Genomic DNA, 17,001 nt, shown 5'->3' on the forward strand with positions numbered 1-17,001 from the left:
TACAAGGTAAAGAATACATCTGATATATACACAAACACACTACTAGATATAAAATAAAAGCCCATGTGTAAAATATATAATCAACAAGGAACTACTGTGTAGTACAGGGAAATATACTCTGTACTCTCTAATAACCTATATGGGAAAAGAATCTGAAAAGAATAAATATATGTATATATATATTAATATAACTGATTACCTCCTATATTAACTTCCATATAAAGTAATATCTATGAATAGCAAAGGTTATATTTTTAAACTCTGAGTTTTTGAAATAAATTCAAAGTTAAAAATCTGGCTTTTAGGCTGCAATCATACATATTTTCTGGATTATAATTGTATACCTTTGTTATAAAAACAACCTGGGTTGGATAGAAAAGTGAGAGGAGGGAAGAAGTATTGAACCACAATGCAAACGTAGATTTGTGGATTTTATGGTTGGTTTAGCCCAAAGATTTTCTCGGGTCTGCATGAAGTCCTCAAGATTATGGTAGTCTTCCTCTATCAGTGTAAATACCCCGGGGCACCACTTGTATGATAAAGCTGACCTAGAACAGTGAAAACCAGAAGATCCTTCACTTTGAAGTCAATCATCTTTAAGACAAAGCATTTCAGCCAGTTCTGGGGCCATACATGTGATATATTATCTACACAGTGGGTTCCTCCCAAAAAAAGATGATGCCCTAATATGAACTGCATTCCTTTTTGCTCACTAGGTGTTTATCAGCACCAGACATGGTTCCTGGGTCCTGAGTCGTATCTCTGAAGATGGCTATCCCTGGGACTTGACATTCCTCACCCGCTTTAGAGCCATGCTCTACAATATCGTGCCACGAATTGTTGTAAAATGGGCAATGGAAAAAGTGAGGAGTCAATGGTTCAACCATGAAAATTATGGCCTTGTCCCTCAAAACAAGTAAAATTACTTTACTTTTTTATGGTATACTCATTGATAATCAGGGTTGTCAGAAGGGTTTCTCTTTGAAAAGAGCCAGATTGCTAACATGATAGTTCAAACTACAGCCTAACAGTGTGGGTATCGTACAGCTCCCAGATTTTGAATCCCAGATCCATTCTATATGCCTTTTAAAAAGTAAATATTTGAGAAGATGAAGTATAAATATTAGAAGTTGCTCCAGAGAGTATAACTAGGATTGGGGGAGGACTTCCTAATACCCAGAGCTATCCAACATTGGAAAAGGCTGTTTCAAGAGATTGTGACCTTCCTTTCAGAGGGTGGGATGGGAAAACTGATCCAAATTCTACAGGAGCCCATTATCAAATAAAGAAAAATAAACATCCATATTGTTTGCTTGTGTTCATAAGATCAGAGATGTATAACTTGGAGATTAACAGGCAATGAATATTTCTCAAAAGCCCCCCATGAGAAGAACTCTTATGGTGTAGAGTTAGCAAAGTATAACAGGCTCCTTCCCCCTCCCCCACCCCAAAAAAAGAACAGGAGAGCTTTGCAGTCTTTCAACAAATGCAATATGGCTGCTGTATTCTGAGATCTGATACATATGCCATGCAGTCTTTTTTTTTTAAGTGGTTCTCAGATCTAAAAGAAAAAGGAAATTCCAGACATATAACCAGACATTGCTCCACTATTCATGCTATCATGCTATCTGTGGATATTTGAGATAAAGAGATATCCCCAAACTTAATTCTATGCATTAATTTTCATACTAATCTCTTAATTAGTTTCAAAACTGATGGGAATTTAACAAATTTTTTTAACAAATTTTTTCTTCCTTACTTATGACCAGATAGAGATTAAATAAAACAGCAAGATAATTAAAGGTAGATAACATAAAGCAACAGTGGAGATATCAGCAGGATAATGACAATTGGAGTACTTAGGAATTGATCACAGACGTTGGCATTTTGCCTAAACCCTTAGGATGTCTCTTTTTTTGCAATGTGTTTTGCCCACATCACCTACATGCATGTTTTCCTTATTTGTTGAAGGAAGAGATATGTGACATGTGAATAAAGTCTCATGTGACATGAGAATAAAGTCTGAGAGTAAAGTTTGGGGTAGGCCAACTAGTCAAGTTAGAAAGTTTTACAGATATTTTAGAAACTACTTTTTTCTCAAATCCAACCCCATAAAATATTAACAGAGTTCAAAACGCCTCATTAAATGCTCCTTTCTGAGTGTTTTCTTCTGCGTGTTTCAGATACCTTTCAAAAGAGCCTGTCATAAATGATGACCTTCCAAGTCGTATACTCTATGGAGCCATCAAGGTGAAATCAAGAGTGAAAGAGCTCACAGAAACATCTGCCATCTTTGAAGATGGAACAGTGGAAGAGAACATTGACATCATTGTCTTTGCAACAGGATATACTGTCTCTTTTCCCTTCCTTGAAGATCTTGTTAAAGTAGAGAATAATATGGTCTCACTGTACAAATTCATCTTCCCTCCTCAACTGGAGAAGTCAACTCTTGCATGCATCGGTTTAATCCAGCCCCTAGGTCCCATTTTCCCAGCTATTGAACTTCAAGCTCGTTGGGTAACCAGAGTTTTCAAAGGTAAGTGAGTGAGTGAGCAGGCAGGTGAGTGGCTGAGGGTTTCACACTTGGTGGACTTTGCTAAAAACAAGTTTAGAAAAGGAAGTTGCCGAAAAAGTTTCCAACCTTGGCTGCTCTCACAAAACTGGCATCCTAAAAAATTAGCAGAGAATTCAAAAAATAACAAATACTGGGATACAAGAATAAATATCCATAATCATTCCTTTAAAATATTAGAAAATTCAGAGAATTTCAATTGGCATAGTGTTAAGTACATATTACTTTTTGTTGGACTAATGAAAGAACAGTGAAGAAGGAAGACATCTATGACTCCAAGTTTTACCTATAAAATGTTTATAAGTTCCTTGGGATATGTGCAAATCAAGAGACCTAGGGCCTACTCCATACTTAATTCCAAATTAACTCTTAATATCTAAGCACCTCAACCTCACAGATCCCTACAAAGCTATAAAATGATTGAAATACTTCTCTCTGAGCATTGTGTAGCACTTTGCACTTCTCAGAAGACTGTTACTATCTCCCTGATCCCAGGGTTCAATTCAGCTAAACAAAAATTTATTGAATATTCAGCCCTGTGCTGGAACTTGGTGGCATAGAGACAAATTTAAATGGATCATTTCAAGATAATAAGACAAATGCTTTGTCAGAGGAATGCATGGAGTGTACAGAAAGAAGAGAAAGAGTGCTAGCAACAACAGAGTGGGGTTGAGGAAGGGCATGTGGTCAAGGAAGACTCCTAGATAGCTGGGTTTCCCAGGTGCAGAAAAAGGAACCCTTGAGTGAGAGCACAGAGGTGTGATATAGATGGAGAGTTACACGTTATCTGATATTCCTAGAACGTGGGGTGTGAGGCAGGGAGGGGTGAAAGATTCTTCTTAGAGAGCAAGGGACCAGAACAGAGGAACCTTTTGAGGCACACTAACGAGTTTGAATATAAAATATAGATCAGCTCTTTCTAATTTCTTGTTGTGGTTTAGTCTCTAAGTCATGTTCAACTCTTTTGCGCCTCTATGGACTGTACGCTGCCAGGCTTCTCTGTCCATGGGATTTCCCAGGCAAGAATACTGGAGTGGGTTGCCAGTTCCTTCTCCAAAAGATCTTCCCAATCCAGGGATCAAATCTGCGTCTCCTGCATTGTGGGAAAATTCTTTGTTACTGAGCCACCTGAAGCCCCTTCCCAAATTTAGCTGGTAGACCCAAAACCATCCAGTGGACCCTTAGGAGCCCTGATTAAGTCTGGCTTGAGGACCTAGAGTCTCCACTTAAGAAAGCCCTTCTGCCAGAGGACCCAGTGAAAGGTTCTAAGCAAAGACCAGACATTATCAGATTTACATTTTTGGTAGATTATTTCAGCATTAGTGTGAAAGATAGATTTGAAAGGTGAAAGAAATACAGTCCCAGAGACCAGTGAGAAGGCTATGTAATTGTCTATACTAAAACATGATACAACCTCAGCCAGGCAAACAGACAATGTGGAGAAGAGAAATAGTTAAGAGTGAAACCAGCAGGACATAATGATCGGCTCCAAGAATAATTGAAGGAAGAGAGCAGAATCACAGGTGACTTGCAGATCTCAGGCAGTGGAAACTGGATTGAGAGCAGTGCTGGGACGAGGGGAGGCGTGTGGAAGAATGCAAGCCTGAGCAGGAGGACTTCAGTGATAAACTCAATTTTGGACTCATTGAATCTGAGATGTCTGATGACTAGCCATATCCAAGGAGTGTTACTTCTTCAGTCATGTCTGACTCTTTGCGACCCCATGGACTCTAGGCCACCAGCTTTCTCTGTCCATGGAATCCTCCAGGCAAGAATACTGGAGTGGGGAGCCATTCCCTTCTCCAAGGGATCTTCCTGACCCATGGATCAAACCTGGATCTCGTGCACTGCAGGCAGATTCTTGACTATCTGAGCCCCTAGGGAGCCAAAAAAAGTGAAAAAAGTGTTAGTTGCTCAGTCATGTGCAATTATATGCAACCACATGGACTGTAGCCTGTCAGAGAAACTGACCATTTTCCAGCATGTCTGACGCTCCAGGGACACTTGTGACACAGATGGCCTCCCAAGCACACAGTGATGACTCACATCAATCTTTCTCCCATCCCCACTGCCCCACCTAGTTTGTGCCACTCTCTCCCTCACCTGGTTTACTTCACAGCCTCTTAACTGGTCTTCCTGCCTCTACACTCACCTCCCTGGAACCCATTTTCCAAAATTCAACACCTAGGAAAATCTTTCCAAAAGGCAAACCTGATCAGGTCACTTCCCAAGGCTTCCCACCACCCTCAGAATGGAGCTCACGCCACCTGGCAGAACTCCCTGGCTTCGTAGGCTCACTTTCCCACTCCAGCTTCCTCTCTTACCACCACCACCCCACCTCAGAGTCCATGGTGTAGTCTGGTGAATCCTGGGCAACATCACACAGAACTCAATGTGAGTGGCACACCCTGGAGTTCAACAGCACAGCCTCCCTGACTGGTTTAACATGGGTCAGTGGCCAAAATTTACATGTAAGAATCAATTACTAGATAAAGTAATGATACTGATCCAAACCTACCGCTCAACCAGCCTTTTATTTTCTAGGCTTATGTACCTTGCCCTCAGAGAGAACTATGATGGAAGACATTATCAAGAGGAATAAAAAAAGAATTGACTGGTAAGAATTTTTTTTAATTCTTTACATAGAACAGTATTGAACTGCTCACAAGAATCACCTAGCTGCTTCTTAAAAATGCAGAGTCCTGGGACATAACCCAGACCAACTGAATCAAAATTTCTGGATGAGACTGGAAATTCATATTTTTGTGTTCTTCCAAGATGATTCTTATATATGCTAGTTTAAGATCCAACTACTTAAAAATAGTCATTTCACCAAACGAGAACATTTTTCCTTGACATATTTTCATTTGTTTTGTATGATGCCTGTGTTAGATTCTATATCTTCTCACACTCTGTGGTGAAGAGAAAATGGGATGGGGCAATGGTGGTGACAGTAGCCCCGAGTATCTCTGGAAAGTTAGCTGGGGGAACTCCCATCAAAGCAAATTAGAAAGGAGTTGGCATGGAATGAAAGTCAAGGATTTATACTTTGTGACACAGTAGAATCCATAAGTGATCTTAAGGATCCATTAAGAATCCATTCCATAAGGAATCCACTAAATTCCATAAGTGATTAAGTACATTGGGAGGTTTACTCTGGGGCCTTACATCACATGTAGGGATTATCTCACTTTAAAGCTCTAATTCATCTATTACATTCCAACCAGAGTGCCAGATACTTTAACAATTTAACTAGAAAATATTAAGCATCTCTTCTGTGCAAGACACCAAGCTACACTTGCATCTGTAATCTGGTGAATCTTTGCAACAATCTTGACTAGTTTTACTTGCCAGAAGATTTATAGCTGCTTGCTAAATACCAAATAATAATAATGGTTATAAACCCTATCACATTCCTAGAACTTCCATGAAATCAGACTTATTTATTTTATATCCTACTCTCAATCTGAGATGTGGGTCTCCTGATGAAATAAACTAACACTTGCCACCAGAGTCATTCAAAGCTCATTTATTCATTCATTCATCTCTCCATTCTTTCAGCACTTATTGAATACCTAATGTTCTTATGTAACTTAGAATATTTTGTGACTCTGTCCTTTTTTCTACGTTAAGGTTTGGAGAGAGCAAAAGCCAGCTACTGCAGACCAGTTACATCAGCTACGTGGACGAGCTCGCTGTAGAGATAGGTGTGAAGCCAGACATCCTTTCTCTCTTGCTAAAAGATCCTAAACTGGCTGTGAAACTCTATTTTGGGCCGTGCAACTCCTATCAGTATCGTCTGGTTGGGCCTGGACAGTGGGATGGAGCCAGGAATGCCATCTTCACCCAGAAACAAAGGACACTGAAGCCTTTAAAGACACGGGCTATCAAAACCTCATCTACTTTCCCAGTTTCCTTCCTGTTGAAAATCCTGGGGCTTCTTGCTGTTGTGGTGGCCTTTTTTTCCCAACTTCAGTGATTCTAATCTGTCAGCATAATGCTTTAAGTTTTAATGGCAGTCAGTACCTCTTAAAGAAAAAAAAACTAAAAGAAAAAATATTAAATCTAAAGTCTAAATTTTAGAGTTGGAAAGAACAGAGAGAGAGAAAGAGTTAGAATTAGGTATAAAATGTATAAAACCAAAATTGTGTCATGAAATTTCTTTGACATCCATCCTTCCCTCAAACTCACCAGACTCTCCAAAAAAATAATAATAATAATAAAAATCAATATAGTAACACTGGCTGAATAGTGCTGCCAAGCCTGAATAAAGGACAGCCATATAGGAAAACAGTAGAGTTACACAGAATGAAAAGCACCCATGGTTTAAATTATTGGAAAATTTAAATTGTGGGTAAATATTTAAATTTCTGCATGTTGTTCTTGATAGTCCTCTTAGCCAAACTTTATTTGGTCACAGTGTTCTCAAATGTTAAGTCAGGCTCCATTTGCTTCATGAAGAATCACTCAAAAATATTGGAGAAAAAGAAAAATGAGAAGATAGACTTAGAAAACAGCAACATTCAGACAGGTTTTTAGGGCCTCACATTAAAAGCTGAGCAAATAGCCACTTCTCTTATATTTGTCTTACATTTTTGAAGGGCTTCCCTGGTGGCTCAGGCAGTAAAGAATTTGCCTGCAATGCAGGAGACCTGGGTTTGATCCCTGGGCAAGCAGATCTCCTGAAGGGAATGGCTACCCACCCCCGTATTCTTGCCTGGAGATTTCCATGGACAGAGGAGCCTGGCGGGCTACAGTCCATGGAGTCGCAAAGAGTTGGACACAAGTGAGCGACTAACACTTTCACTTCACTATATTCTGATAGAGACACTGCTGTAAAATTAAAAATAAGCATACCATAATAGATGGATAAATGTATTTACAATATTACTATACATATAATATGTATTTACCATATATATATTGAGAGAGAGAGTACTTGTCATACACCAATGTGCACATTGTGTGTATTATTTCATTTAATTCTCATGACAATTCTGTGAGATGGGTACAGCTCTTGTACCCATTTTACAGGCTATGAAACTGAGACTCAAGTTAGGTAACATGCCCAGGGCCATCCATCTTGAGATAGAGGTGGGATCGGAACTCAGGTTTGCCTGACTCCAGAACTGAATATCATAACCTTGCCCCATAATATTTATTTACAAAAACCTCTACTATTAAAAAAATACTTACTAAAGTTCTATTTATAATCACATATGTATGGCTTTTGTAGGTCCTTTACATAGAAAACAATACTCTTCTCATAAATAAGATCTGATTAATTTTATTTATAATATTTGGATTATATTTTAGCTAGGTCTAAAATTTGTTTGAAGGAATTTACAACAAAATAAATGCTTATATAATGACGTTAAAGATAATCATTGACATTTTCAAAAAACAAGTGTTAAGGGAAAAAAAGTATATTTCCCAAGTAGATGAAAAGTATTGTAATAACTGGGCCTTGTATTTAGCTCTAACCAACAAATAACCAAGGCAAAAAGCAAAACGGTATGTAACCTTTGTCATCTGATAAAAGCAAGCATACCAGCTTGTTAGGAGAGACAGACATTTGCTTAGAACTGAACTTTAAAAATGTCACAAGCAATTCAATGTCAACAGATATTGAGCAACATAATAGATAAACATCTGGTTATAAAACATTCATCACAGCCGTTATTTCTACAAATTGTGCTTTGGGAGATTAAACCATGCCACAAGCCCAGAACAAGACCTTCAAAGAGAGGGGAAAGGTCAGAGATTCAAGATTTAGACAAATTTCTCCTTTTATTCCTCCAAAGCCACTGGGGTCGTCACTTTTCACTTGGCCTAGATTTCTCTCTCAAGTGCCCAGAACAATGTGATGGCAATCCTGTCAGTGGAAACTCTTTAAAGGCTATTGAAATGATACCAGCCTTTAAATACAGGTGTTGTTTTTTTTTCATGCTCCTACAAGCAGATTCCTTTGAAAAAGTGTATGTGGTATATATACTTAGCTATCAATTAAAAACCAATTACCTTGCTAATTATTAAAAATCATTTACAAGCAATTACATTAATAATAATAACAGAATAGAATTTATCAAGGCTTTATAGCAAGAGTAGGCAAACTACTGCCTGTAGGTCAAAACCAGCCCACTACTTATATCTGTAAATGAAGTTTCACCAGAACATAGCCATTCCTTTTCACTGATTGTCTGTGGCTGCTTTGAAGCTGTAATGACAGCGCTGAGTAGTTGCTAACAAAAACAGTATGGCTCACAAGCCTAAAATATTTACAGAAAGTTTGTAAATACAGAAAGCTTGCCAGTCCCTGCTTTGTAATGTGCAAAGCTTTGCCCTAATTGTTTTTTCATAACTCACTCATCATTACCACTACCCAGTGAAATGACTATGGTTATTATTCTATTTCTATAGTGGAAGATTGAGAATCCATTGTCAGGTCAATGCTGAATCAGTGGGGTCAAGGGGAATAATGCCATTAGGACAAAATTATTATTCAATTTACATTCTTGAAAATGCTTAGAAAGAAGATGATCACTTGAAATCATTTCAAGTATTCTGGTAGATTTTTTAAACATAAATAGTTCATCTCCAGAGCCTGAGATTGATTAAGGAAGACTCATTCAAGTCTATTCCTTTGCCTCCATACATCCAGAAACATGAAAGTATCCTAGATAAACTAACCATCTAGGATAGTTTGTTCCAAACTATGATCCACAGAGACATTCTCTGCATCAGAATATCTCAGAGATATGAGCTAGCTATCATCTTCTTGCAAAATCTCTCCCTGTGATGGTTCCCTTTTACTAACTTCTGATTTTAACTATTCTTCTCCAGATGATTGGTCCTTGATTTTCCACCCTCAAAGCCAAATGTGTCATATTTGCAGAAAAATAAAGATATTTAAAAAATAAAACTATTGGACCATCATATGTAACAAAATTCCAAGTAATAAAGATTTTCAAAGCTTAATTGAAATATAATCCAGCAGTCACATTATAATAAGGATGGCAAAAGAAGATTCTTCTTCATAACTGGTCTTTCATCCTGCAAGATGTTGCTACTGGCCTGCAACACCTTGTACAGAGTTTTTGGCTATTTCCCGAGAGGGAGATATTTTTATATACAACATACCTCACTTTCTGGTCCAGTCTGCCTTATGACCAGATCGGGGATCAATGAGGCTAAAACAAAGGCTCCTGAGATTGTTATTGTTCAGTCACCAAGTCATGTCCAATTCTTCAAGACCCCATGGACTGCAGCATGCCAGGCTTCCCTGTCCCTCACCTTCTCCCAAAGTGTGCCCAAGTTCTTGTCCATTGCATCGTTGATGCCTTCCAGCCATCTCATCCTCCATTGCCCACTTCTCCTTCTGCCTTCAGTCTTTCCCAGCATCAGGGTCTTTTCCAATGGGTCAGCTGTTTGCATCAGGTGGCCAAAGTATTGGAGCTTCAGCTTCAGCATCAGTCCTTCCAACAAATACTCAGGGTTGATTTCCTTTAAGATTGACTTTAAGATTCTAATCTCTAATCCTGAGATTAGATTCTACTTAATTCAGATTGGTTGCTAGAATGAGATTAAATATGCAAGTGTTTTATTAAGGAAAAAGACTGCATGAGAGGAAAGAGAGAGCGCTGTGCAAGAAAAGGCTGAAAGAGTCACTGAACAGCAATGCAAGTCTGACCCTGAATGAAGGAGAGAGGGAAGATGGGTGGATAGAAACATCATAGACTGTTGTGCGGTTTAAAGAAGAATCAGCAGAGCCACTGGGCACACCTCAAGTCATCAGAGAAGCCCTGACTCTCCTGTGAATGAAACGCATCAGTCTCTGTGATATGTCATCACTGACTAAATGCAGCTCATGGGAAAAGTAACCTGAGCGTGAATGCAGCAAGGCATCTCAAGTACAGCAGCTAACGCCCTTGGTTAATTACACTCCCTATAGTGAAATATCTATAAAACACATTCTCATGGTTACCATAGGTTCATAATACCGTTTTTATATTCTTTACTTAGTTTAATCATCATTTTTAGATTAATTTACCTAGTTACTCATCAGTTTCTCCCACAACCAATTCTGAGATATTAGTGTCCCTTCCCCTTGCCCCAAAACTTCCAGTCCCTAAAAGCCCAGACTCAACAGTGTTTGTGAGAGTACCAACAAGGATATGCTATGGAGTCCTCTCCTGCAGACACCTTACACCTTTCCTCAGAAACCTTCAGTAGCTCTCCATCATTTATTATTCAAAACTCCCCACACCAGCTGTCACCTCCCTCCCCAGCATTCCTCCCACTGTGATGCCTTCACACCTTCTCTCCAACGCTCTCCACACTGCCTCACTAGCTGCCCTTACTTCATGCTATCTGTTCTTGCCTCCCCAATACTCTAGTAAGATCCCATCCTTCCTTCAGTGCCAGGCCAAACGCTTTCCCCAGTCCCTCCAGCCAAAATGTATCTCCTCCCCCTCTGTATACCAAACTGCTTTGTTTCAATCTTGCAATAGTGTTTACACTCCTGCCTTCTATTAGGTTATTTCTGTAGTTCCTAAAGAAGTCACCTCAGTTTTCTGAGACTGAGTTTTCTCAAATGAGCATAGAAAAGGGGTCAGATGATCACTAATTCCCATTAAATATAATATTCTATGGTTTTATCATAATTTGTTAACTGTCAATTTTTTAATAATGGTTAAATAGAATGTCTTTTGTAGTTCACTAGCACTAACAGCAAAGGTGACAATTTTGTGCCAAGAAGCTACCAAACCCAACTTCCAGAAAATACACAGAAAGGCTGCTTTGGCACTCCTCAGGGTAAAGCAGTAATAGGAATCATATTTTGGAACCAAATATGATATGATGGAACCATAATAGGAACCAAAGGATCACTGCAAGTCACTGGGTCATTTTAAGGATGGAAGAGACTAAAGAGAATGCTCTCAGATATGAAAACAGAGATTCAAAGAACTCAGATCACCATCCAGGGCCACATGAATAGTCATGTCTCCTGAATACCAGCTGTTATTGCTTCCTCTCTCAGTTCAAACAAACTGCAATAAAGACTGGCTGCTTTATCTTGTGGGTGAGAAGTATACACCTAAAGCTTGTGTTTTCACACCCAGATATCCATCTATACCTGTCACATATTCTGGGAGAGGAATTTTAATTATAACTATTAAACAGAGCTTTAATTGTTAGACATTCCTATATTTTGGGCTACTAGCCAGTAGAAAGTAATTGATTCTATAGGATCATTAATTTCTCTTTTTGTGGAACTATTTCAACTTTAGCAACCTAAAGAAACTGGAGAAAATAAGAAAAAGTCATTTACTGATCGTTTATTATGTTCTAAATATTACAAAGAATTCAATTTAATTTCATCATATTTAATCCTCATAACCTATTTTATATACCAGGAAATTGAGACATAGTGGCAAAAAGGCTTTTCCAAGTTATATGGGTTATAAGCAAGCCCATCTGGGTTTTACTGCCAGAACTGTCTGACTCTGCAGCCTGTGCTAAATGATGATTTGAAGGATGATGAATCAACAAAAAAATCATTTATTATTTCTTCATTTTCCAATGTTCATCTTATATCCAAGGTAAAATATCATGTTAATCAATTTATCCCCTCTCTACACACCAAGAATGGGGCTGATCCACAAGAGAACTAAGAAGTTGATGAAATGCAAGTTGTCAAAGAAGGTTCAAAAATAGTTTTAATATATTTGTGTGTCTAATACAATAACATAAACTTGTATGAATATCTACAGTAATAAGTATGTTAACTTAAGTATTAAGGTATCTAAATAAGAATGGGGACAACATTTGTTTGAAAAAAATATTCTTACAAGTGCCTGGGGTCAAGAAAGAGAGACCTGAGTTTGGAGCAAAACAAGATTCTTCAGGAGAAGAGAAAAAGGTTTAGGTTTTTTAAAAGAGGATGGAAGGAAAGAAAATAAGAACAAAAAGAAAGGAAAGAACCAGCAGGATAGCAGAATGTTGGGTAGGAGGCCATGCAACCTCTCCTTGTGATTCTTCAGCTAGTCAGTAAAGCTATTAAATACACACACACACACACACACACACACACACACAAATACTGAGTGGAGCTAGACATTTTGTGGAATAGAGAAGGAGCTAAGCCCTGCTCTTACACTGGTCTGGGACAAAAAAGTAATAGCACAGAGTCCAATGCAGACATAGAGAAGACTGTGCTGTGGCTGGGAATACCATGATGAGCAAGAAAAGCCAGATGCACACTTTAAAGATTTAGATATTTGAGTTCTGTAGTTCTTACAAAGCACTTCCACAATTATTATCTAACCTAATCCTCACTACAGCCTCATGTGTTAGGCAAAACAAGGATGACTGTTCTACTCTGCACAGGATACTAACAAACCCTGATTTCTCACCAGTGTTCTTTCTGCTTCACCCCTTGATGCTATTCTTAATACCGTCAGTCCACTAGGTACAAATGAGTTCCATTACCAGAGTGCATTAGTGAGTTCAATTTGTTTGTAAGTCCAACCAAGTTAGCTTAGGAACCCACCAACACAATTGGCTATATGGTACCATACTATAATAGGTTTATTATACTTTTCACACAAATAATACATTAAAAAATAAACACAAAAAATAAAAAAATTTCAATCTTATGGTACAATACCTTGAAAAGCACAGTAGAACCAGTTATATCACCACTGCTTCTATGCTTGCTTCCAGATATCCTGAGCTTGAAGTAAAGATACTGTGCTCTGTACTTTGTACAGTAATGTACACAAAACACAACCACTTGTAGAGTTATGACAGTGTACACCAGACACATGAACTAACTTACATAATTGGACACACAAATGCACACTTGTGTCTTTGAAAGCTCACAACTTGAAGGTTCCCACAGATGTCACCATATAAACATTTCCCATTAATTACAAACTTCTTAGGCAGTTACAAAATATAATAGCACCTTAAGTGTTATACCAGTTTCTAACTCACTGTTGCAGACTTCCCCACAAAATTCTCATCAAGCTACAAAGACGTCTAAGGAAACTTAAAGTGGCTGCTATTTGCTCTAATCCTTAGATGGCAGAGGTGTGAATCACTGATTCACCACTGTTGACAGAGAAAAGACACATTTCAAGCAAAATAACTGGCCTTAAGTAGGCATGGTAGTATTTCCACCTCCCCTTTCAATGCTACTGTTCTGCAGGTGTATTCTCACAAAAAGAAAAACAACCTCAACATGAAAGGAACTTAGGGAATTAACTCCACTTAAGAACACGTGTATTCGAAATGGCTTTATAAACATGTGACCTTCTTCCCACCAATAAGAGGAAGTGAACATTTTAATATTTGAAATTTTTAAGATCAATTTATTAAGTTCAATGATGAAACCCATCAGAAGAATATTCTCCTGAAAATTATTTTTTTCTTAGAAAAAAGAAAGGAAAATCAACACCCTCTCAGCATAGCCACAGATGCTGTGGCAGTCAGGCCTCTCTGCAGACGGGAATAGTCCATCAGTCGGTCAAGTCACTCTCCCGGTCAGCAGGATTGTAGTCTGGATCATCTTCATCGTCCTCCAGCTCCAAGTCATCCATTTCCTGGAACAAAGACTCATCTACCTCCACGTTGTTTCCAGCTGTAAAAGACAGAAGATGTCCCCTTCAGTCCTATACTCAGAAATAAAAGATACAACCCACTGGCAGGACCAGATTTCTTAAACATGCATCTGTAGTGCACGTGACAAAATCCTGAACTACTACTGCAAATCACACCAGCGATGATCTGCAGTGGTCAACAGAGAACATCTTCAGGCTTCCAGTTCATAGTCTAAAAAGATCCAACTACCAAATAGGCCTTTAGAATGAATTATTTATGATCCGGCATGTTGTAAGCTAGAGACGACAATGATACAAAGTTGATTATCACTGACCAGGAGACTTGACCAAGAGTTCATCTCTTTCCGTACTGGAGATATGTATGTACATCATTAAAGCTCAACTATACTCATAATCAGCTGACAAATTTATTTCGCTCTTCACTCTCATCCAGCTCGCCTGTAACCAGTGGCATGCCTTTCCAAGATTCCAAATGTCTAAGCCCTACTGGAAGCAATACCCAGGCTTTGCATGAAATAACTTCATTCTTCAGTCTGTCTGTAGTACACAGAAGTAGGATTTACAGTACTCTTAAATCACCAAATGTTGTTCACCTTCCTTCCCTCTCAGACTCTAGTCCACTGACATTCAACTTAGTGAGAAGAAAGCCTGCTTCATGAAGACTAAGGGCAGTTCAATAATAAAATACAATTTGGTATGCTCAGGCCAAAGGGTAATTGACTAGGCCTGGGAGAGGAAGTAGTGAAGCCTTCACAGAGCAGTGACATCTGAAATATCTTCATGATTAATTTGAAACTACCCAGAAGAAAAGGAGCCAGGATGAAGTGATTCTAGGTAGAACATTATGCAAAAGCAGAGAAAAAAATTAAGACCTTGAATCCTTCTAATTGGAACACAAGATTCATGAAGAAAAACATCCAAAAATAACACAGATGAAGGCCAAATAAAAGGACCAAAGTAGGTCAACCCCTTCCTCTAAGCAGCAGAGAACCACCAGAGGATTTTAAGGGAAGAAACAGCATGATTAAACATGGGTTTTAGAAATTCTGCCTCAGAGGTGGTAGCTACAAGGTAGGGAAGGGCAGTAGGAGGAAGAGACTGAGGCAGGGAAACAATGAAGCTACCACTAAAGTCCAGCTGAAAAATAACAAATTTTCAAATCACGAGGAAAGAGTCGAAAAGACATTTCAGAGGCAGAATCAACAGAGCACTTTTGTTAAGTTTTTGGCTATAAAGAGATACTTGATCCACCAAACAGGAAAAAGAGTCAAAAAGGAGTAAAGACAGTAAAACTTTTAAAAAGACCTTTGATACTTAACCTTCTTCCCTTCTCCAAAAGGTAGTCCAGGAATACGGTCAAAAGGCCAGATACTAGAGGATCCCAGCAGGCACGATGGGCATGACAGAAGGATGATGGAGTACAGACCTCGGGGAGCTACCAGAGGGTGACTGAGTAAGGAGCTCTACATTTAAGAGACACTCAGTGGCCTCAAGCTCCGTGAGGGCAAGGGACTTATCTGAAGTGTTCTCTGCTGTATCCTCAGTGCCCAGGACAGTGCCAAGCTCATAGCAGGGATGCAATAAATATTTGTGGATGGATGGAAATGAGTAGATGAAGACAGCAAGAGGATAAGGGTTAGGATAAAAAAGAGAAGCAAAGCACAAGGGACTAGATGTTCCAAAGACAGGAAGACTGGTATGAAATATAAGACTTTTGGTTAGTTCCAGGTTTGCAGTTTTTATAAAGCTCCGTGACAGACCATGGATTACAGTTCTTGTAGATTTGTGATACTGTAACTTTGAGGAAAACAGGTGATCTGAGTCACAGTGACCTGCTTTACCAAGTGTTACAGGCAAAAGTGACCATATTGTTTACCTATTGCTATCTTTGATTTTCCTTATCACAAAACTTTTAAAAAATACACTGCCATAGTTCAATGCATAACCTGATCAAACATTAGAATTTATTCTTCAAAGTGTGTTTCTTTAGAGCCTTGGGAGGACAAATTTACATTAAGTTATCACTATGATTTTCATGGTTTAATATTAAAAACAGCACATTATGTACATATGGAATTCCAGTATTATCTTACCATCTTCCAAGAACTGGATATCAGATGTGTCAAGATTATGATCTGTTTCAAATAGTTGTCTCCCTAAGAGAAATAAAAAAAAAAAAAGAACACGTGTATTTAAAAAAAAAAAAAGAAAACTATTGAAAATGGCACAGGGAGCTTCTTGATGCTTTTAGTGTGGGGGAGTTGAAGAGTAAGGACTTGTGACTGTTTTAACTTTTTTAGAGGGAGAAAGAAAAAAATTGCAATGGGTAGGTCCAATTTACAACCAGGACTAAAACTGAGTAAATTCTATGCTCTCTTTTAACATTGAAATTCTATGGCTTTAAATATGAATAGAGCAGGGGAAGAAAGGAAGGGAAGTGAGACTTCAGAAGATTATTTAAAAATGCAATGAAGGAGCAAACAAACATCCCTCTAGTGCATCAGTCATTACAAGCAAGGTGTGATGCATTAAGAACAAATCCTTAAATCTCAAAACTTTGAAATAAGACAAAGACTGTTTCTCTTTCATGCTATATATCCTTTGGGAGTTAAGCTCTGCTCATCACCGTTACTCAAGGCATCCAGGCTAATGGAACAGCCATGTTAAAGTTTCTCCTCACCACACAGAAGGAAGTGAAAGTTCTATGGGATCTCATGCTACTGCTAAGTCACTACAGACCTGTCCGACTCTGTGCGACCCCATCCCTGGGATTCTCCAGGCAAGGACACTGGAGTGGGTTGCCAT

At 38.6% G+C, this 17,001-nt stretch overlaps 1 protein-coding gene and 1 long non-coding RNA gene across 5 annotated transcripts in view; one reads left to right on the forward strand and one right to left on the reverse strand.

Annotated features, from left to right (window-relative positions):
- Positions 1–6,684, forward strand: part of LOC122707989 (dimethylaniline monooxygenase [N-oxide-forming] 2-like) — a 34,570-nt gene extending 27,886 nt beyond the window's left edge. For all 4 annotated transcript variants that reach the window (XM_043924056.1, XM_043924052.1, XM_043924053.1 and 1 more), the window contains 4 exons: positions 717–916; positions 2,184–2,536; positions 5,117–5,189; positions 6,206–6,684. In XM_043924056.1, the coding sequence (XP_043779991.1) occupies positions 717–916; positions 2,184–2,536; positions 5,117–5,189; positions 6,206–6,551 (972 nt within the window). In that variant the 3' untranslated portion in view covers positions 6,552–6,684. The remainder of the gene's footprint in view (positions 1–716; positions 917–2,183; positions 2,537–5,116; positions 5,190–6,205) is intronic.
- Positions 6,685–13,918: 7,234 nt separating this feature from the next.
- On the reverse strand, positions 13,919–16,356 carry LOC122707763. The gene is made up of 2 exons (XR_006344908.1): positions 16,290–16,356; positions 13,919–14,216 (listed from the first exon to the last, which is right to left on the reverse strand). It is a non-coding gene; the product is annotated as an uncharacterized LOC122707763 (long non-coding RNA).
- Between the last annotated feature and the right edge of the window lie 645 nt (positions 16,357–17,001).

Source organism: Cervus elaphus, chromosome 14, assembly GCF_910594005.1.
Source record: "Cervus elaphus chromosome 14, mCerEla1.1, whole genome shotgun sequence".
In the NCBI taxonomy this organism is placed as follows: domain Eukaryota; kingdom Metazoa; phylum Chordata; class Mammalia; order Artiodactyla; family Cervidae; genus Cervus; species Cervus elaphus.